The sequence below is a fragment of the Zygotorulaspora mrakii genome, chromosome 4, assembly GCF_013402915.1.
Source record: "Zygotorulaspora mrakii chromosome 4, complete sequence".
NCBI lineage: Eukaryota > Fungi > Ascomycota > Saccharomycetes > Saccharomycetales > Saccharomycetaceae > Zygotorulaspora > Zygotorulaspora mrakii.
Genome location: NC_050722.1, coordinates 28,267 through 49,810, shown reverse-complemented (window position 1 = coordinate 49,810; position 21,544 = coordinate 28,267). Strand labels below are relative to the sequence as shown.

At 38.7% G+C, this 21,544-nt stretch overlaps 6 protein-coding genes across 6 annotated transcripts; 3 read left to right on the top strand and 3 right to left on the bottom strand.

Moving 5' to 3' along the window:
• Window positions 1-1,588: 1,588 nt before the first annotated feature.
• URA1 (dihydroorotate dehydrogenase) lies at window positions 1,589-2,533 on the bottom strand (the record flags this gene model as incomplete). The annotated part of the gene is made up of 1 exon (XM_037288146.1): window positions 1,589-2,533. One exon carries the CDS (start codon window positions 2,531-2,533, stop codon window positions 1,589-1,591), a length of 945 nt encoding a protein of 314 aa, XP_037144041.1.
• A 2,627-nt stretch (window positions 2,534-5,160) lies between these two features.
• HG535_0D00190 (NAD(P)-dependent alcohol dehydrogenase) lies at window positions 5,161-6,237 on the top strand (the record flags this gene model as incomplete). The annotated part of the gene is made up of 1 exon (XM_037288145.1): window positions 5,161-6,237. One exon carries the CDS (start codon window positions 5,161-5,163, stop codon window positions 6,235-6,237), a length of 1,077 nt encoding a protein of 358 aa, XP_037144040.1.
• Window positions 6,238-8,539: 2,302 nt separating this feature from the next.
• Window positions 8,540-9,115, bottom strand: LOT6 (flavin-dependent quinone reductase; the record flags this gene model as incomplete). The annotated part of the gene is made up of 1 exon (XM_037288144.1): window positions 8,540-9,115. The coding sequence occupies one exon, from the start codon at window positions 9,113-9,115 to the stop codon at window positions 8,540-8,542; it is 576 nt and encodes a 191-aa protein (XP_037144039.1).
• Window positions 9,116-14,702: 5,587 nt separating this feature from the next.
• On the top strand, window positions 14,703-16,481 carry HG535_0D00160 (uncharacterized protein; the record flags this gene model as incomplete). The annotated part of the gene is made up of 1 exon (XM_037288143.1): window positions 14,703-16,481. The coding sequence occupies one exon, from the start codon at window positions 14,703-14,705 to the stop codon at window positions 16,479-16,481; it is 1,779 nt and encodes a 592-aa protein (XP_037144038.1).
• A 769-nt stretch (window positions 16,482-17,250) lies between these two features.
• HG535_0D00150 (uncharacterized protein) lies at window positions 17,251-18,903 on the bottom strand (the record flags this gene model as incomplete). The annotated part of the gene is made up of 1 exon (XM_037288142.1): window positions 17,251-18,903. One exon carries the CDS (start codon window positions 18,901-18,903, stop codon window positions 17,251-17,253), a length of 1,653 nt encoding a protein of 550 aa, XP_037144037.1.
• A 645-nt stretch (window positions 18,904-19,548) lies between these two features.
• On the top strand, window positions 19,549-21,285 carry HG535_0D00140 (M20 family metallopeptidase; the record flags this gene model as incomplete). Its single annotated transcript, XM_037288141.1, has 1 exon — window positions 19,549-21,285. The coding sequence occupies one exon, from the start codon at window positions 19,549-19,551 to the stop codon at window positions 21,283-21,285; it is 1,737 nt and encodes a 578-aa protein (XP_037144036.1).
• Between the last annotated feature and the right edge of the window lie 259 nt (window positions 21,286-21,544).

The following is a 21,544-nucleotide window of genomic DNA, read 5'->3' as shown; positions in this document are numbered from 1 at the left end:
CGGGTACTTACAAAAAATTGGGTCAGCTTACACGTACATTTACAAATGTTTATATCTTTGTACGCCTATTTATATCGAATCCAATAACTAAATACGCTTATTTATGTTTTTTTATACAATACAATACGCAGAAGAATCAAGGAAATCATTAATTGATGTTTGTTTCAACGAGGACTATCAGGCTGTGTTTGTTATTATTTTGACAGAAATCAATTGTTTCTTTTTCATTTCGAACTCCAAAATTGTCAAAAGTTAACGGTCGACTGTATTGCCTATCCAACATATATTTTTCTGCCTTTTTTTCGTTGATCAATTAAAGCAAGAGTATTTTCAACAGATTTGCTTCAGTGCAAACAAATGAATACATCATGATTGGGAGCATTGCTTGCGCGTTCTCACTAAAAGCAGCAAAGGAAGAAGCAGCGGCATGGAAAAAGGTGCGGTGAAAAGTTGAGATTATATTTGTACTCAGTTGGTTCGAAAGGCCAGTTTACATCGATGTTCATGGGCTCAAAACGTCTATCCAGCGCACCAGACAAGTCCTTGAGCTATAAGAGGGATAGTGGACCGCATTATGGCATATAGAACTTTACCTTATGGCATTCACAGTGCTTCAAAGCAGAGTTGACCTCAACATTGAAGACTCAACTGTTATCGAAAAAGTTTATCGTAGAGCTATTTCGTGTCAAACACATGAACTAATCTTAAGAAAATAACTCGGATTAACGTATCGGTAGAGGTTTTGACTTTCAATGATGGCAGTACATCAACTGTTTATATTTGACATAAGCACACATGAGTTTTCATTTTTATTGATACACATGGACTGCTATGTGACTTTCTGGACCTTTTTGAGTAAATTTCTAAAACTCAGGATTTTTCATGAGTCGTACAATCATAGCCAAGTGAAAGCTTGGCTAATCGTTGCTTGAGTTTGATAACAAGGCTAAAAAAATAATTGTTTTTTGTACCTTTCAAATATGCAATCTATTCCCACTGCTTTAGAGTCTCAATTTTAGCTTTGAAAGAAGTAAGCTATTTCAAACAATGCTAAATTTTTCATTTTTCAACAATGGTGTGGCACCTTGTGTGAGTACAGCAACAAATTCGAATTGTTTAATGGAAAAGGAATTCAAGGATTTTCCTGAAACCTAGTCTCCGTTGACAAACACCTGCTTAAATGCCATGGCGAGTATAGTGAGTTCTTACGTTTGATAACTCCACTCGTTGTTAGCTGCTGTTTGAGTTGTTGTGCAAAGGTGGTAATATTGAAGAGCAGGGATCTTATATAAAGGAGAAACCCCAAAAATGATAGGAAATGCCTTCGTTCAATTATACTTTGCTTTTGTTATTTTTTATACTAAGAAAACAAGTCTGACTTTTGAGTAGATATGGTTACAAATCATAAGCAGTATATGAAAGCTTATTAATCTTTTTAATAAATGCGTCACATTTTGTAAAATGGACTTAGGTTGAATTTCTGGGGCTCATGCTGCTTGCCCTGTGGGAATTATTTAAACATGGATAGAAAATATCGGAATGCTAGTCTTCTTTCAGGATTCAGTCTTCATACAAACACTTTACTTAGCTACAGACCTTTTAGCTTTCCGCGAAACTCATCAATTGTGGCATAACCCTTCTTGTTCATTATATCTTTCAACTCACATTCTAAGCGATCAAAGATCGAAGGCCCTTCCTTATAGAGTTCGGTACCGACCTGCAGCATGGTTGCACCACACAACAAATGTTCAAATGCATCTTGTCCCGACCTTATGCCACCTGTCCCAATGATTTTGATATTCGGATTCAAACGGGTATAGAATGCCCGTACATTAGCTAATGCCGTTGGCTTAACATAATCACCACCGATGCCACCAAAACCGTCTTTAGGCCTGATAACAACAGATTCGTTCTCGCTATCGATATAAAGACCATTCCCGATGCTATTGATGCAGTTAACGTAACATAGAGGAAACTGATTCAAAATGTCTGTCATTATATTGAAATGAGCAAAGTCAAAATATGGCGGTAATTTAACACCCAATGGTTTTTTGAAAAACTCAAATACTTTTGTCAGAATTTCTTTGGTTAATTCAAAATCATACGCAACCTGAGGCTTACCAGGAACATTAGGACATGATAGGTTTAGCTCCGTAACTCCATAGAACTCGCTATCTTGAATTCTTCTCAAGAGTTTCAGATTTTCTTCCACACTCATGCCAGCTACAGAAAAAAAAGGAGGGTTTAAATTTGGATTTTTTTCTTGATAATCAAGGACATAGCTCATATAGTACTCGAACCCGGCGTTTGGCAAGCCCATAGAGTTAATACTACCCAGTGGAACGGAGAAATAACGAGGTTCAGGGTTACCATCTCTTTGCAGGGTAGTAGCACTCTTGGTAATGAAACCACCAGCTTTTGATTCACTCAGCTCTTCGAGTTCCTTAGTTGTCATACAATGAACGCCGGACGCATTCATGAAAGGATTATCATACGAAGAGTGGAGGAAACTGGTATGCAAAGATGCAGACATGTTTTAGAATGAATGCGGTAAGGCCAACTGTAAGCTGTTCTTTGTAGAGCCAATTTATTTAACCAGGAAAAAAACTCTTATCAAGATTTGGAAAGACTATAACAATATTTGACCAGTGTTCAAATAGCATTTCATACTTCCCATTCAGAATAAAGAGGCCATCGCTTCGCATCATTTCTCGCGTGATCAGCCGTACGAAACAATGGCGAAAATTTTTCTCAAAATAATGCGTGGTCATCACGGAACTTGAACGAGCTGTGGTGGTATTGACAAAATATGCTCATTGTACTTGAGAGTATATCATATGCTTGCAGGCGATTATAAAAAGGTATATGGCAATCAAAAAGCACACAATAAGCTGTATAAGGGTGGAACTTGTAATTGTAAACATGAAAATGTGTATTCTACTATAGGCGTCAATTAATAGCTGATAGTCAAACGGTCTAAAAGTGAAGCAACTAAAGCAAAATCTAAGCTCTTTGGGAAGAGGCGTGATTGGGATTTCTTTTGATATATTTCGCGAATTGACGTTTTGTAATTGTTCTTAAAGTAAACTAATGTGATCTCCTGCTCTGGTATTTAGCAAATTTACCCATTCACCACGGAATTTTTGACTTCCGATCTCATTACGAAAGCGATTCTCTGTTCCTTTCCTGGAGGAATAAAATTACTAGAATAACCCCACTCTTCGGGTGACAATATGAATGCAGAAGGACAAAAAGTGAAATAATTAATTAGGGGTTAATAATTGTGTTTAAGCGATCCATAGCGATGATGATACCGAACACCTTGAAGTTATCTCGTAGACCGAGTTTACTGGCTAATTGAGCTTAAAAAGGAGCAAAACATCGAGTAGCCCAGTAGTACCTAGGACTCAATCACTAAAAACTTGTGAATATGTGTCTTTGCGAGATTTGCATTGCATTCAATTATGGCTTGGCGCAGGGACACCACCGGCAGTGGATTAGTGTAGATTTTGTCGAAATTTGCAAAAAGGAAAGCAGTTGCAGTAAATGGGAAGGGCTTTAGTAAAGTTTTCATGCCTTATATTTCGGTTACACGAAGCAGAAGTACAACTATTACAATACTTTACCGATGTCTTTTTTTGGAGCAGCTTTCCAACAAAAAAATAATATCTTGCTTCTTCCCTAACTCGAACTTAGGTCAATACTCAGGTCGAACGGCTCTACTTATCGGATACTGAGAAATACTGCCCTGAAGAAATCATATATGGATGCCTTTACCAAATGCCACTCTATACTGTGATGTATGTTTGTTACGTGGGTCAGTTGCTACAAGGCAAATCTGCTCCATTATGTAAAAAAGATTAGTCAGGAGGCGAGAGTAAGCAAACTATCTTTCTATGAATTAAATCTACTATTGCTTAAGAAGAAAAAACCTAGCTTGCCGTCATTGGGATTATAATGGTGGCAATGCTAACACACAGTTTTGCTTATTGCAAAAACAGGTTTGACTACAATTTTCCCACAACTGTTCTTACGTCAGAAAAGAAGGACTTACATTCGCTCGGTTTACTGTTGTGAAGTTCGCTGTGTGTGCCCGCGTTTATCAGCAATACAATGACAACTCTTTACTTCAGGTCCCTCTGTTTTCTCAGCGCACAACGCGGTGGCTGTAAAGGCCGACCACCCGAAGGGTACAACCTTATAGCGCATGTACACCTACTGGTGAAGAATTGTGGGTCTATATAAGCATACACCGAATTTCCAGGTCTCATAATCGCCAGAGATTGAAATAAAATGCGAAACAACCGCTGTCAGGAAAAATAGCATCACTTTTTATTTTAGCCGATAAAGTTAAGAATGAACTCAAGTGGAACCAACATGATTTATTGTACTGCTTAAACACACCGAAAGTCTAATGGCAAACAGACTTTACAATATCAATGATGATACTGTATAGGATTGAGAGATATCAGGAGATACCATGATCATCGAAGACTTTCAATAACGTTTCCCGGTTGCGTTACAGCTGAAATGAGCCGTTTGTTGCAGAAAACGCTTACTGCCTTTCATCTTTTTCGGCCGCAATGCTTCCCAATTGAGAGTCGTATGAGTAACAATGCTAAACTACCTCCTTGTTTCGCCCATCTCATCATTCAAAGCTTTGCAAATCAATAAGGAGCCTGTGGTCCTCTCATTGGTTAATACAGACCGGTTCGGATGATAAACCATCTGGTTTCGAAAAAGAAATAGTCTACATTACCCTTCCACTCGCGGCACTTTTATTCCTAAGCAAAGCGAACAAGATTTCTTGCTACGGGAAACGATTTAGTGGAATTTTTCCGCGGAGCGCTGTCAAGCAGTATGAAAAGGTGTTTTCATATTTCGAACACAGAGGGATTCGAAGAGACCGGTGACTCGCGACAACGAAAAAGTATCTATCGACGTCTTTTTTTCCGTACAAGTTGAAGGCAGCAAAGTAAGATCCGATTTGATTAGTAATGTGAGAGCTAGATATCGTTAATTCGCCACTTTCAGTATCGAAAAGATAATTAATCATTTAGGATCTCTATAAATACCGATAGCCTTTTCATCTTACATAGGGTTATCAATGTATATGTCCTTCTCTAGCTATATCTAGTAAGCTGAAAGAAATATTACAGAATGTCTCATATCGAAAAGTTTCATGGTATTGGTATTGTTGATCCAACTGATTGGAAGCACCCGAAAAGGGTAACGTTCGACCCAAAACCATATGGTGATTATGATATAGATGTAGAAATCGAGGCCTGTGGAGTCTGTGGCTCGGACATCCATTGTGCGTCGGGTGATTGGGGTAAAGTACCAAAAAATCTCGTAGTTGGGCATGAGATTATTGGTCGTGTGGTATCTTTAGGACCTAAATGTCACACTGGACTGAAAATTGGTGACAGGGTTGGGGTAGGAGCTCAAGTTTACTCCTGTTTGGAGTGTGACCGCTGTGAGAGTGGTAATGAACCTTATTGCCCAAAGTTTGTGACGACCTACAGCCAAGCTTATGAGGATGGTTACATTTCCCAGGGTGGATATTCAGACCACATTAGAGTGCACGAGCACTTTGTAATTCCAATTCCCAAGGAAATTCCTAGTCATCTTGCTGCCCCATTGTTGTGTGGGGGTATCACAGTCTTTTCTCCTTTGCTAAGAAATGGATGTGGTCCAGGAAAGAAAGTCGGTATAGTTGGTATTGGAGGAATTGGTCACATGGGTCTGATTTTTGCTAATGCAATGGGTGCCGACGTATATGCTATATCACGTTCGTACGCGAAGAAAGAGGACGCTACAAAAATGGGTGCTCACCATTTCATTGCAACAAAAGAAGAACCGGATTGGGGTACCAAATATTTTGATACATTTGACTTAATTGTTGTTTGCTCAAGCTCTCTAACGGAGGTCGATTTTGATATCATGCCAAAGGTCATGAAGGTAGGCGGTCATATTGTGTCGATTGCAGCACCAAGTCTGAGTGAGAAGCTGACTTTGAAACCATTAGGTTTGATGGGTGTTAGCATTTCAAACAGTGCTTTAGGCTCTCCAGCAGAGCTGAAAATCTTATTAGATATGGTCGCTAATGAAAATTTGAAAATATGGGTGGAAACCTTAAAAATCGGAGAATCTGGGGTACATGAAGCTTTTGAAAGAATGGAGAAGGGGGATGTGAAGTACAGATTCACTTTTATTGACTATGACAAGGAATTCTGAGGAACATGGAGAATTGCGCAAACATTTTTTTGATAAATCGTATAAATCATATAAATCATATAAATCATACAAATACTCACTCACCGTCTTCAGGTATCATCGTCATCAGGTGACATCTATCTGGTAAAAATAGTAGATGAATACTTATGTGTTTGGTAAGAAACTGAATGTCAGCGTTTACTCAGCTTGGTTAGGTTTACCAAGTTTGATGATGTCTGGAGTTATAACTCGAGTACCCTTATCCAATAGGGTGGATTTTGACTGTTGATTGGTATTTGCCGTAAACGGCCCGATAAACTGAGAAACACGTTACATTCAACATTTCGTTGGAGGAAATATTATTGGGAAAGTCCAAAACGCCAGAGTCTTGGACAAACTATGCAAATATCTGACAAATTCACCAAGAAAATATCGCAGTACAACTAGACCAACTTAGCTCGTAAAGAGTTATCACTGCTACTGAGAACCAAGAAAAGCGCATCTTAAAAGTTCCTTCGACTAGTAAAAATGTGTGCTCGAAAGCTGTTACCCTAGTTGACCACGAATAACGACTGTTGACCTGAAAGCTGTATTACCTCCCTCTGGTGATCGCTATCAGTGGAGATTTACAATAAGCTAATCCAAAGTAATGCTATATTGAAATTCGCATGAGAAAGTTAAATCACGTTTGATGATAGTATTGAATCCATATTTTTCATGTCAACCAGAGAGAGTCGTTTGACTTTATAATTCCAAGCCGATGTATAATAAATATGACTATATCGAGGACTAAATAATTTCTCGTGCACTTCTTGCCAAGAAATATTTTACCGTCAAGAGAATGATATTGAGTTTTGCACTTATGTTAGCTAAATGCTGCATCGGTCATTTATGAAACCATTGTTAAACTATGAATGTACTACAAACCGTTTTGAGTAAGGGTCATGATCTCATGTGATAGGCTTACTTGTGCTATTTTACTTCTCTTTATCCACTCTGATCGGCATTAGGACGATTGACAGATTCATGCTTCTCACTAGGAGGAGTACTAACTTCTTTTGACAGACCAGAAGTTGCAACAATAGCAAGAACCTGGAAAAACAATGCGATTCCAATCGAAGCTGGACAGAACACAGTAGCAAGCAACGAAAAACCAAAACAAGTAGCTCTTATAAAGAGCAGTCCAGAAGCGGCAATCCATACTTTTGCAATGGACATAGACAAACTAGCTAACTCACGGTTTCCAATAATTTTGCAGTCACTACGAGCAAAGAATGAAATGAAGAAAACACCAATAGTTAAGATGGGCAAACCAATAAAAGCAGCGATACCATAGCAAACAATGTCTCCGGGGAGAGAAGAACAAACTGCTGTTGCGTTGTTTGTGACCTCAGGTTCAACACACATCTTCATTGTCAATGCCATATTGATCAAATTTTAATTCAAAACGAAACTGAGACAGTATACACTGTTAGGCATACTTTTTAAAGTATCCTTTTATTCCACGTATATCTATACTATTTAGCTCCATCACCAACGTTGTAGTCTTGTGGTCTGGGTAACCAGAGAGAGTTAAAGTTATCTGCCAGCACAATGAACACGACGTCTGGTTGGAAAAAAAACGTTGTCTATTATAGGTATTTTCGACCACATCCACGCAATCTCTGTCTCCTTCATTTAGCGAATCTATATGAACAACTCATTTTGATGAGTTAGATTTACGACAAGATCTGACTTCCAACTGAAAAAAAAAGTGTGTGACTCAGACGTCATCATTGTTGCTTTAACTGAAAAGGGTGTTTGCTCAAATTATTTAGTACTCCTTGGATTACTATTCTATGACAGTGACTGCAGGTATAAATTGTTTATTGTAATGAAGCCTTTCTTAAAATCCTAGCTTACTTCACTCGATCGATTAATAGATATCATTTTTTCATTAGGCGAGATATCTTTTCGATGCCGTCTTCATGAACTCCTTTGTCTCCCATGGAGACTGGCGTGGCGGCGATTTTTCTCTTGGCTTTCGAGACCGAAAAAAAGCATTCAAGCTTTTAGCCTCGCTCTCGGTGGATGTCAAATGATAAAATAAAATACCGTATACAACGACCTGCCCCCCACGTCACTTACACCACATTCTCACATTGAGTCTTTTCTTGAAAGAGGTTTGTGGAGGTTAAATATAAAAGCTACGTACTATACTAAGAGGCGCCTAAATCTCGAACATTCGTAGGTCGTTTCAATATGGCACTGAATGGAACTGGGAATTTGAATGTCACAGTTGTTAATTGAACAGCTTTTTGACTGGATGAATGGTTGCTTGCATTTAAAGAGACAACAATCTTGAAAATGCGTGCTTTACGATCTCATCGAGTCCAGGAAGCTGATCGAAATGGAAATCGCGTGGGATTCCATTGAGTATCTCTTTCTTAGTCGGATAGCATATCAAAACGCCCTGGTCTGATACCTTCATATTGAGCCCCTCAAGTACCTGTTTCAGCTGAGAATAGCATTTTTCACCGCCATGGCTACCGTATGTTACAATCATTGCAGGTTTACCAGTCCATTCATTAAACAAATAATCGATTGCATTCTTTAAGCATGATGGATAGCCCCAGTTGTACTGTGGAGCAATAAAAATGAAGGCATCATATGTGCTTACTTCTTTGCTCCACTTTCTGGAGATGTCATGCTCGTAGTCTTCTGACTGCTTTATTGTTGCGGGGACTTTAGGTTCGTCAAACATAGGGAGGTTCCAAACTTTGAGGTCTACCACGGAAAGTGTGAAACTTTTTTGCCATTGTTGAGAGTTTATTGTGTCAACAACATACTGCGTCACCATTGGACAAATCCTTGCGCTTCGCGTAGAGCCAATGATCACTCCTATTGTGAATTCCTTCATTTATTTCCCTTGCAGCTTTTATAAACATATATCAGAAGGCTAGCAAGTGGTACTCTAGCTGTTGGCCTTTTATTTGAAATTTAATCAAGGTCTCTTCACGGAACTAATTTTTTTATTTCCACATCACGGAAATTAAAGAAGTGATTGCCGAACCTAGCTAAAAACTTCAAGAAAAGCACATGATTATCTATCTTTGCTGATGGGCATGAGAACTGAAATACTTACTCTCTGGTGGTTTTTTGAACTGGTATTGTGCGTCTAACAAGTAGAAGAAACCCACTGGACTTTCAGTTCTATGTGAAATAAACCAGTTACTGTACTCGCGAACTTCACTTCAACAAATTGAGAGATAAACTATGGCAAGCAAAAAGTTCGCCTCAAAAGAAGTAGTTGGTATTGAATATATATCGTACAACGGTTTGTGTACTAATTTTTTCGGTGAGACTATTTAATTCAAATGTTGAGTTTTTCTACAATGGGAATAGAGTCGGCATTTTTGGGTTTGAAATCAAAGGTGAGGCATTGTTTAACCAACCACTAGTTTGGCATTTAGCGTTGTAGCTTTTTTTTCTGTCCTTAATGTATCATTAAATGTGTCAAACGGAATGCTATCTATCAGAGTTACGTATAGGTTAGATGTGACTTCTAGATAAACAATGAATGTTTCTTTTGGCAACAATCTTGTTAAATATAGATCGATATTGTAAGATGTATGAAAGAGATGACTTATAGGAATCAGACACAAGAGAATTGGTCTGTACAACAAAAAGAACGAAGTCAGATGAAGCCCTAACAGAATATTAATCGATACTGGAAAGAAATCGGATGACAATCTATCGCGAGACGTTTACAATTCAGGAATCTGACTACGAAAGAGTCTATGGCATGGAACAAGAAATAACAGTTAGACTACGGATTCTATGGGATTAGAAATGGGTGTGATGACGATGAAAATACTTCAATCGCCGTCCTCTCTTATGGTTCAATAGGTGCAAAATGTCAGGTATGAATACTGACGTTTTTTCCAGATATTAATCTAAGTTCAATTAGCTTTATTTCACTTTATCAAATAAGAAACAAGGGCTTATATATCTCCAAACCGAACACCATGTTATTATTATCAATGTCTAACCAGGTCACTATCCACAACTCCGAAGAAAATCTTTCTTCCAAATACTCGATGGTTTGACCTGTAAGATATCACATTCTTCTAGCTAATGGCAGTGTATAAACTGCTTTTCTGTTAACACCAGAGCTGTCTTGACATCAGAAAGAAAAATAGAGAACTAGTTCTACAAATAAAAGTTTACTAGGAAAAGCAGCTCCCATAGCCCATTTTCGTTTGGAAGATTCTATAAGAAACGGAACTTAAATACTTCAATTCACTGTCACCAACCTGCTTGAATTAAGAAATGGCAAGAAATTGTAGTATTTACATAAAAACCAAAATCAGCCAAAATTTCCATAACTTAATTGCTTGCTCGTGTCATAGATTTAGGTATAGGAGCTGAAAGATAGTAAAAAGTATGTTAATTGCTTGTCAAGATAAGATCATTCGCATATTCCAGGAAGAAAACTTTATACGTACTCCAAGGAGGAACGAAATTACTGCGTATAATGTTCAGAGAGATGCTATTAGCCAGCACTGGGGACGAATAACGAATACACTCACGAATACTACGTACTTCATGACGAATATATTCTTGACAGTACTTTTTTTTAGCGGAATGGAACGAATACAACTGACGGATACATATTGTAGCTAAGACTCAAACGCGTGAAAAGCTGTGTAATGATAACTTGCATTTTACATATTGGTAATGATTTGAGGTTAAAAAACAGTCTTTTAGCACTTCAATGTATAATTTAAGAGATAGGAATAGGCAAAATTATTAGCAGCTCAACAATGGTGCCCAATATAAAGATGAGCGAAGGAGGCGTGATTCGATTGAAGGCCTCAGCTGCACTGAAACAGTAGTCCATGAAACACCCGACAACATTTCAGGTGATACCGCAAGCTTAAAAGGGAACAACAATGGAAATGAAGTAGAGGATGTCTCTGCCGGACCTAGTCTTGAAGAGAATGTACTGGACAATTCTGGTAATGATACAGGGTTGCCAGCAAATAAGGAATCTGAACAGGCAGAGCCATGTGGACAACAAAGTCCGCTCGAAGTAAGGCAGCATATTCTTAGTCCATCATCAAAGGGATCTTTAGAAATCGATCATAGGGTGGGTCTTCCGACCTTTTCTAATGGAAATAAGGGCGCTATAATCCAAAGCATGTCAGGAAGCTTAGGAACAACAAGTGTGAATCAGATAATATATTTTTATCCTGGTGCCCTGCACTATGGTCTTAAACCGCATGATAAGTCTCTTAGACCGGAGCGATTTTATGGCTATAATGATTCTGATTCTTATGAGGCAAGCGACGCCCAGACCGAAATATGTTCAAGCAAAGAAAAAAATGATTGCAGCTTTTCCACTGTAGAAGAGGCCTGCAGAAAAAGTACAACTTCCGCTTTGATGAGTTTTCATTCAATCCTTTGGAAAAACCCAGCATTCACCCAGTGCAGAAAGCTCTCTTTTGGGAGAAAAATATAAGGAAAAAACTTTGATGTTAGGCTCAGGGGACGCCATATGATATGTGGGTTACTAAATATACTGCAGAAGAACCATATGCAATCTGTAAACATAGTGATTGCGAACATTTGTTCTCTCACGATGGCAATACTACTTCTTCTAATATCATTGCCCATATCAGGTAAAACCACAAGGGCGATTTTGAGTTGTTTCAGAACAAATTGAGGAATATGCAACCACAAATAACTGATTTTAAAGGCGTGATTTCGACGAATTGCAAACCCTTCGCATTCAGAAAAGAACTACTGCACTTCATGTCTGTGAATGAGCTCAAAATAACACTACTAAATTTTTTCATTGAGACCATCATTCAATTTAGTACAGCTGAGGCCCCTGCATACAAGAAACTACTATACAGCGCGTATGTTAGGAATGGCGACTACCTCCGCTCGCGAAAAGGGTTGGTAAATCTGATGATAAAGTATGATGAGGAGTTCAATCATCAAATGCGGGACGTTTTGGCAACCTCTTTTAACTAGAATGTTTTGTTAGGTATGTGGACATCCTCGAATCAAAGGAGCTATCTTGCAGTTATTGTTTTTTTCTGTCCGAATTTAGCTAGATACGAACGGAAACTGCCAATTCACGATGTGATCGCAAATGGATTTCCAAATGCTCATGTCATTGAAGTCGTGGGTTTAAGCCACGTGAGACATACGGGGAACAATTCAAAACAAGCCTTCCTCAATACATTAGGTAAGTTTTCAATTGCGCATAAAGTCAGTAGCATTACTGTCGATAATGAGAGCAACAATATATTGACGCTAAACGATCTTGAAAATGTTATAAGGGGTGCCCCAGGCGTAAACAAGGAAGGAGGCTTGATAAAAGTACGGTGCATGAATCATGTTTTGAACGGAGTCTTTTGATATAATGGCAGCGTTCGAAAAGTCGCAGAAGCCATTATTTTCCAGAATTGATCGACTAGTTTTTCTGATGAAAAACAATGCTCTTATAAGAAGTAAGCTGACAGAGTACACATCAAGAACTATAGCAATGCACAGCGTTACCAGGTTCTTGTTTGTTATCGCCAGCTTTCTATATTATTGAAACTAACAGGTCCTATTCGAAATTCCTAATTCGATCATGGCTTAGATAGCAAGTATCAGCTAATGCCGGAGGACTTAGAGGTATTTTGCTACGAGCCAAATGAGATGAAGACCATCATCTTTTTCCTTCGGGTTGCTCGAATTTTCTACGAATACACATTTTTTTTAACAAGACGATCAACTCAATACACTTCCGAATGGCATTGAATATTTTATGCAAATCGCTGCTTTTTTCTAAACCTGCAAGCAAGTAAAGAGCTGGTCAACAGATGAAAGGCATTTAAGAAATTTAAGTTTGGAAAAAGGCCATTTGCGGGATGTCGAGGATGGCGTGAGAAAGGAAGTCCTTTTTGCCAATGAGAATGCATATCCAAAGTTCAAGAAGTATCTAGATATTGCTTTCGCTGAGCCTGGATATTGGATCGCACACCTTCAATCATATTGCAAGACAGAAATTTTAATGAGTAATTTTGATGAAGAGTTTTACCAGCATATTCTCGAGGTTGCAAATAGATATATGGCAGGATACCTGTCCCATTTCTCGAGTCCAAAAAGAAACCGCAACGGAAACCAGCACCATCGAGAAACACCAACTAAAAAACCCTTAGGATCAAGAGAAGAAGTGTACAAAATTCTAAAAAAATCTACCTAGGAAACATAAGCAGATGACTCGTATCATTGAGAGGAATGTGAAAACGGAAAGGGAATTGTACCTGGAAGAGCTCATCGATGCAGACATTGATTATCTCGACTATTGGCTAGATACTCAAGACAGATATTCTAATCTATTTAACTTGGCTATGTCCCTTTACCACAGGAAACTCTCAACAGCAGACGTCGAAAGGTGTTTCTCCATTAGTAAAAGAGTACTAGAGAACAGGTTTTCACTCTCAAGCACCAATTTGAAGCGCACTATGATTCTTCGTAATCGATTGAAGTGCTTCGGACTAGGCAACAACTCGCCCCCGGTGAATGATATACCGTTTGAGCAATGGATAGAAGACGATGAAAGTGACATGTATAGAGTTGGGAACTCGATGTTTTTTGCGTCCGAGCGTAATGATGACTGCGAGCCAATTTTTTGTCGAATCGGATTCTGATTTTATCGATGAACTCGAGTAATCAACAGGGTTTTCAATCACCTGTGTAAGTAGCACTCTGTCTTAAAGAGTCTTATATACGGTAAGGATGGTTCTTATCCTGCTAACCTAATGATTCTCTGACTGTATTCGTAATACACGAATACAAGTTTTTTTAGTTAATATTTATTGGCAAAAAATCACTAGATAGTTAGAAACATGTAACTATTATTAAGGAGTATGTTCCAATTTCAATCGGACGAGTTAGTGATGGACTCTACTGTGTGGGTGAGTAACTTGCTTCTTTTTTTAAGGAGTTTGATAGCAAAAGTTTATCTTTTGAGGATGAAATTAGAAGTCAATGAATACATGCTAAGCACTCAGTTTTTGAATGAGAGAATAGGGAAACTTTGAATTGGCTAACTAAAAGAAGAGTACAACGAGATGAGACATGCATTGTGAAAACCCAATGTATGAAGATCTTAACTCAGGCCACTGACTATCACTACGAATGCTCCTCTACACCATATTTACCAAGATACTGATCATCCCGTACATCATTTTTAGCGATATGATTCAAGCATTGTGTAAATCTATTTATCACTGCGCCCAGATAGGAGTTTTAAGCGAGAAGAAAGCGTGCGCCGATTTTTTCCAGGAGAGAATTGCGAAACAGATTGATTTTCTGAATGTTTGACTTTTTACGCAGATAGGAACTAACGAGTGGAGCAGAGGGGGTTGACTTATATACTTGGGATTTCTTCTACAACTGTTTCGCTTAGCGTCTGCTAAGTAAATGATTTCGCGACAGCGATTATGAACAAATCAGGACGCAGGCGTATAACCAGAAACAGGGAAGTGAAGTCATGCGAAAGGTGCATCGCAGGTAAGCGAAAGTGCGATAAAGACAAGCCCAAATGTGAGCGTTGCACACGACTTGGTATCATTTGTTTATACCCAACAAGAGCTGGTCTCAAAAAGAGTGCTTTGGTATCGAATAGTTCAGAGGACAGCTCCACCCTCCACTTTCTCGTTGAAGCTAACAATAAAACAACGAGCAATAACTTTCAGATAGTCACCAACCTCACTGGTGAAGTCTCAGTTTTTATTCCTACAAATCACTTTCCATTTTACGGTCTGTTTTCAAAGTTGGACGATACTTTCACCATCACGCAAGGCAATTCAGGTGTTAATGATGTTTTCGACTTTTCGAGGTTCACTACCAAAATATTGAGTCTTCGGCAGCTCAAAGCGAAAATACCCGCGAAGGAACTTGGTGATCATTTCATTTCTCATTTTTTCAGTGAAATCTTTCCTTTAGTTCCAATTATTGATCGAGATGACTTCTTACTGAAGTGGAAAACATATTGGGAGGAGCCATATTCTTTTTCAGATCTGAACGCATTGATACTAATGTTTGGAGTGTTTTTTTCAAGCTGCGTCTCAATTCAACTGAACTCTTTATATCATGGGCCTCCAGATTTTGCCAGTTCGGATTTAGATAGACATAAAATGGAATATTTCGAATGCGTGGAAAATATAAGATATTTGCTGAAGACTGACATTTGCCCTTCAATCCCGGCAATTTCGTCTTTGGGCTTGATGTACTACGTATCATCTCTCAATTGCTATGGACTTGCTGCTGCCATTTCAACTCTCCAACGTTATTGCCAAATGGCAGGTCTTCATAGGAAAACTTCTCAACTCCCTGAGAAGCCATTGAAGGAAATATTATATGGATTTGTCACGTACCTTGATTCGTTGGTATCTGTCTATCATGGACTTCCAACCCAAGTCGATCCTCGCGTTAGCGAAATCACTGAGATATCAGATGCACTACCTGAGAGTGTGCATGTTTTAGCGTTTTTCGCTAGGTTTTTTAGTGCTAGGATATGTGCCCGTTCTAGAACGTCACTAAACAAGATCAATGGCCCGAGTGCACATGACGTCAGGAAATTGAAGAAAGATTTCAAGAAAGTTCAAAGAGTAGTCAAGTCAATAAATGAGAAGATTTCAGATTCACAATATTTACCGACATCTGATAAGGATTTCGTAAAGGCTGGAAACCAGCTGTTCCTTAGAAGAGCAGCGTATTTCCTTGTTGTTATGAAAATCATTGTCGAGACGAGCGATCAAGAAAAGCTGGTGGATCTTAGCTGTCACCACAAGGAGCTTCTCATTCAGTCTTTACTATTGATGAATGAATCTTTTATCCTGATTTCTCAGTTACCGAACTCGGGGCGAGGCTGTCTTTGGTTTGCGAGAAACACGTATCCACTTGAAGCCATTCTTATAGTAATATCAAACTTGGAAACTTATCCTACCGAGGGCATTAATTTCTCTAATTTGAGTCACAAGGAGCGTTACACAACTTGTGATTCGATTGATTACATTTCTGGTGATATACGTGCTATTTTATTGGAGAAATGCTGCGATGCCCTGCAGCAAATAGAGTGCCTTTGGCCACCTGTACTCCGTGAACTTTTTCGAAAAATAGTTGAAATAAAGGAAAGAACATTGTGCAAAGGAAGAGGTTCTTGCGATACAACTTGTTCCGCTGTTGTAAAGGCGAATGTTGCTCAGTCGACCAGGTGAAAGTTTTGTTACAGTTATAACTTCGGAATTTTGAGTCAACATATCTCGTATATCTTTTTAGGCACCTTAAAGATCATGAATCAAAGCAATGTCTCAATTTTGAAGCTGCGCTCTGAATTTTTGCGGTAAGCATTTGAAAATTCGTAAACAAAAACGTCATACGGATGAGGGCTATGCAATAGTAGCTCAAAAGATGAGATCTGCATCTATGGTGTGTGATAAACTCGTCATTCGGAGGTTCATCGGTACTTTTCAACGTGCTATACTTTTCACATTAGGTGTGCAATCCATCATGTAAAGTTGCCTCACCTTTGAAAATTAATTACTCATGCAAAAACTCTGCACACTACTTTAAGTATTATGTTTACTTGATTGGAGTAATTCACATGAGTTAAGATAGATATAAATTGACTTTCAAAGTTTTATACATAAAAATCTGTGTGAACCATTCGTGACTGTATCACAACTAGAAACGTGATTGGTCCTTTTCATGTAGGTCCAAGGTCTTGTCTGAACGTATTATTGTACATTATAATTCCATTCATAAACGTATAAGGATGAAAAGAAATAAGTAACAAGTAATTATAGATAGATAGGGAGAAACTTCGCCTACATAAAACAATGGTCAAGTGCGGTACCATACAATTTCAACAGATCAGACTGGACCAGAAATATCTCTATCCAGTTCCTTAGTATTGCTTCAGCAGACAAGTTGAAAATGACTAGAAATGTCTCAATAGCAGACCGCTAACTTAACTCTTAAAGGTTTCTATAATGTGTACCTGAACAACGGATTTTCGAAATCTGTCAAATCAGCGAACTCTATATTTTGAATGGCGTTTTCCTCCATTGTGTTTTCCATTGCATATCTGTCTCTCTTTTTATTTTCTGACACGTTCAAGATGTAGAGTCCTGTCAAAAGAGCGATTCCGACAGCGAAACACACTACGAGGGTTACCTTAGCACCCTGATAGTGAGGAGCCTGCGATTCTATAAAAGTATGGGGACCCGCTATATTACCGGCGCAGTAACCGATAAGCATAATGGACATGACAGTCCATTTTTTTGTATAACCGAGAGTATTTGCAGATATATTAGCTAATACGGAAATTAGAGCAACGGGTGACAATAAAATAAAGACCAAACCTGCTAGTCTTCCTTGTTTGCTGCTTTCGAGAAAAGCTAAGAGACAAACCCCAAGTAACACAATGACCAAAGATATAATTGACCAAATTAGACAGCTCCCTAAATACTTGGATTTCTTTTTAAGATAGTAACTTGAAGCATAACCAAATAGCGGAACTCCTAGCCACGAAACAAAAGAAATAGCGATTGAAATCACCAATGTCTGCTTTGTTGTGTATTCGAAATCGCCATGCAGTAAAATTGTCTGAAAATTTGTTATACCACCATTGGGAATGGAGGCGCTTATAGCGTAAAAAAAATATATCCACGTCCTTAGGTCCCTGAATGCCTCCCATATTTGATGTTTCTTGATACGATGGTTACCGAAACCTTGCTGGTTTCCCTTAATCCTCAAAATCAATAAAAGCTTTTCCCGCTTAGATAGGAACCAGGCCTTTTGAGGAGCGTCCGGAAGGATAAATAACATCAAGAAATCCACGAACACGGTGATGCAACCGTTGACAATGAACACAATCTTCCAAGCAGGAATTGAATAGACATCTGCTCTTATAAATAAACCATATGCTATGGAGCAACCCCAAATGGCACCAAAACCGTTGAATCCGAACCATATACAGATTCGCAAGAAGTGTTCTTCTTTTCTCCAGTACTGAGCCGTTATAACTGTGAACGCAGGAGTGATTGCACTTTCTAAAAACCCCAAGAGGCAGCGAAGAAACACAAATGAAGCGAAATTCACATTAGGTGCTGCATGAACAATTAAAACCATACCCCAAAGAATAATAATGGCTGCTAAGGTCTTCATGAAATATTTTGACTTTTGCAGTAAAGGGGGTAGTACAAACAGCCCGCCTAAATAACCGAAGTAGAAAGCTGAACTGGCCCAAGAGTATTGATCGCCAACCATTTTAAGATCAGTAATTAAGCCCATAATTGCGGCATTACCGTTGGATGTTTTGTCCATATACTGAATAGCATATAGTAGTGACATTAAGGGAAACATGTGCAGGTCGATTTTTCTGCACAGTTTTTTATCCTCTTCAGGCGTGAGCTCCAGATAACTGGCTTTGTCAGCAAGGTCCATAGCATCATCAAAGTCCGCCCAAACTTTCACTGGTTTACCCCGGGCTGATAGAATGGTCTGAATTGGTTCATCTTCACTTTCATCATTGTGCAACGGAGCACCCCCGTGGTTTTTTTCTAGGGACAACGAGCCATTTGAATCACAAGACTCGACGGGAGATGGTGCGCAATCAACTTTTACCTGATCTTTCATTTTCTTTGATTCCTTGTGTCGTTCAACTATGTGACTAATTCAACGGATGATACTGAAATGCGAAAAGCAGGCTTAATATATAATTATCTGAGTTTGTAAGGAACGTTGAACTCTCTAGTTAAGTGCAGATACGAGATGAAGGCTTTGCATTCAATAACATATTGATAACCATGCTTGTTCACTCTCACCAAGATTACTCTGCCACAATGATTATTGATAGATTGTCTTACCGATTTTTACAGAGGGAATCTGTTACATTGTTGCAGTTTTGTTATCTTCTACTTAGTTTAGTGTATCGGTATAATTAAGTCTTGCCATCCCGTTTGTGGCGTGAAACTTCGTGTTTAATGATCTCCGCATCAATTGATTTCGATTTCTCGTCCGCACGTAAGGGTTTAAATCTACTAGTTCGACGCATCGACTTTGAGAAATACCTCCGCTTTATCACCTAAAGATAAAAGATCCGCAACATTGCAATCATGATGATTCCCATTCTGTAGGAAGTTAATCAATATTTTGTTAACTCATAGACAGCAGTATGCCTAAACTTTGTCTTTTTGCCTTAAAAATGAATATATATAGAGTAGACGGTGGGTTTCAAGTACCATACAGCATGTTACAGGAATCCATTATAGAAATTGAACAATGCTTTTAGATACTAAAACAGAGAGAAACATTCCCAAGTACAATCAGTTGATTTCCAAGCGTAGGGTGGCTATGGCGATTGGTGCTGGAATGCTAATTGTAGGTGCGTTGAGCAATATGTTTTCTTGGTCCTACCACAACCATATTGGTGTTGATTATATTGAGCAATGCGGCAGAATGGATCCAATTTTACCTGAATTTAATAAGTCTATCATGATGATTTTTGAAAGCCCTGATTTCAAAGAGAAAGCAATATCTAGACTTGCAGGAGCCATCCAAATTCCAACAGAGGTTTTTGACGACAACCCAAGCCCTTCTGAAGATATTGAGTACTATCACGAGTTCTTCAAACTTCATGATTATCTTGTGAACTCTTTTCCCTTGGTCTCGAAGCACTTGAAGCTTGAAAAAGTTAATGAGGTTAACCTACTCTTCACATGGGAAGGGAAAGACAAAAAATTGAAGCCTATGATGTTAACATCTCATCAAGACGTGGTTCCAGTTGATCCTGAAACTGTTTCTCAATGGACTTATCCTCCATTTTCGGGACATTATGATGCTTCAAGTGATTTAATATATGGTAGAGGTGCTCTTGACTGTAAAACATTGTTGATCGCCCAACTGGCGGCTATAGAACAATTGATTGAAGATGGATTTGAGCCCACCCGAACTGTAATTGTTGCGTTGGGATTTGACGAGGAAACAGCAGGTCTTCACGGAGCCCGTACAATGGGAAAATTTTTGCACGAAAGATATGGTGATAATGGAATTTATTCGATTGTTGATGAAGGATCCATGGTTGCTGAGATTTCTAAAAACGTTTTCATTGCAGCGCCCGTGGTACAAGAGAAAGGATATCTTGATGTGAATATTACGGTACTCGGAAACGGTGGTCACTCTTCAATTCCACCAGAACATACTACAATCGGCGTCGCTGCAGAGATAATCTCATCTTTGGAGAATAAGCCTTTCAAATTTGAATTCTCTCTAGAAAATCCATTTTATGGTTTTCTGGTCTGCATGGCTGAGCACAGTAATAGTTTACCCGCCGAATTCAAAAAAGCTATTATTGAAGCACGCTTCGACGAAAAAGAAAGAAAGAATCTTGTCGAGTTCATATCACAAAGACCGGAGATGAGAGAACTGATAAGGACCTCCCAAGCTGTGGACGTTTTCCATGGAGGAATGAAGGCAAATGCACTTCCTCAGGTATCTACATTTTTGGTCAATCATAGAATAGACATCCAATCTTCCGTCCAAGAAGTCTTAGAGAGTGATTTGAGTGTCGCAAGAGAAGTTGCTGAAAAGTACGGCTATGGTCTGTATTTAGCCGATGAAGAGGTAATCCCATGTACAGATGTTGGATCTATAACTGTCACGGGATACAAGCCCTTAGAACCATCGCCTTATTCTCCTACCAAAGGTTCTCAAGTGTGGGACATCTTTTCGGGTACTATTCAAAATGTGTTTCAAAATGGTCTTCTGAGAAATAATTTTGAAGCCGAGGTTTATGTGACAACAAACACAATATCTGCCAACAGTGACACTAAACATTACTGGGCTTTGACAAAAAATATCTACCGATTCTTCGGAAATGTTCTCCCTCAAGGTTTATGGAAGACAGTTCACTCGGTTGATGAAACAATCCCAGCATCAGCGCACCTTACCTCAATTGCATTTGTTTACGAATATATTGTTAATGTTCAGGAAGGAGCTAATGAAGATAGTCTACCGTAGCGAAGGACTAGCTTTAGACAACGCAAAGAGGATCTTATCAAAGCCAAATTCGAATACAAAAATAGAGTGAGCCATATTTAATCTAGATATTTAAGTAATCTGTTATTTGCTCGGAACACATTAAAAAATAGGCTTAAAATTTTCGATATTTTCGGTGGAACGAATAGCATGCAGCATATACATATTTGCCTTCACAAGTTTATTCTGTTTGCGTTTAATTTAAAAGAATATAAATTTAGGGGATATCGTAAAAACCAAC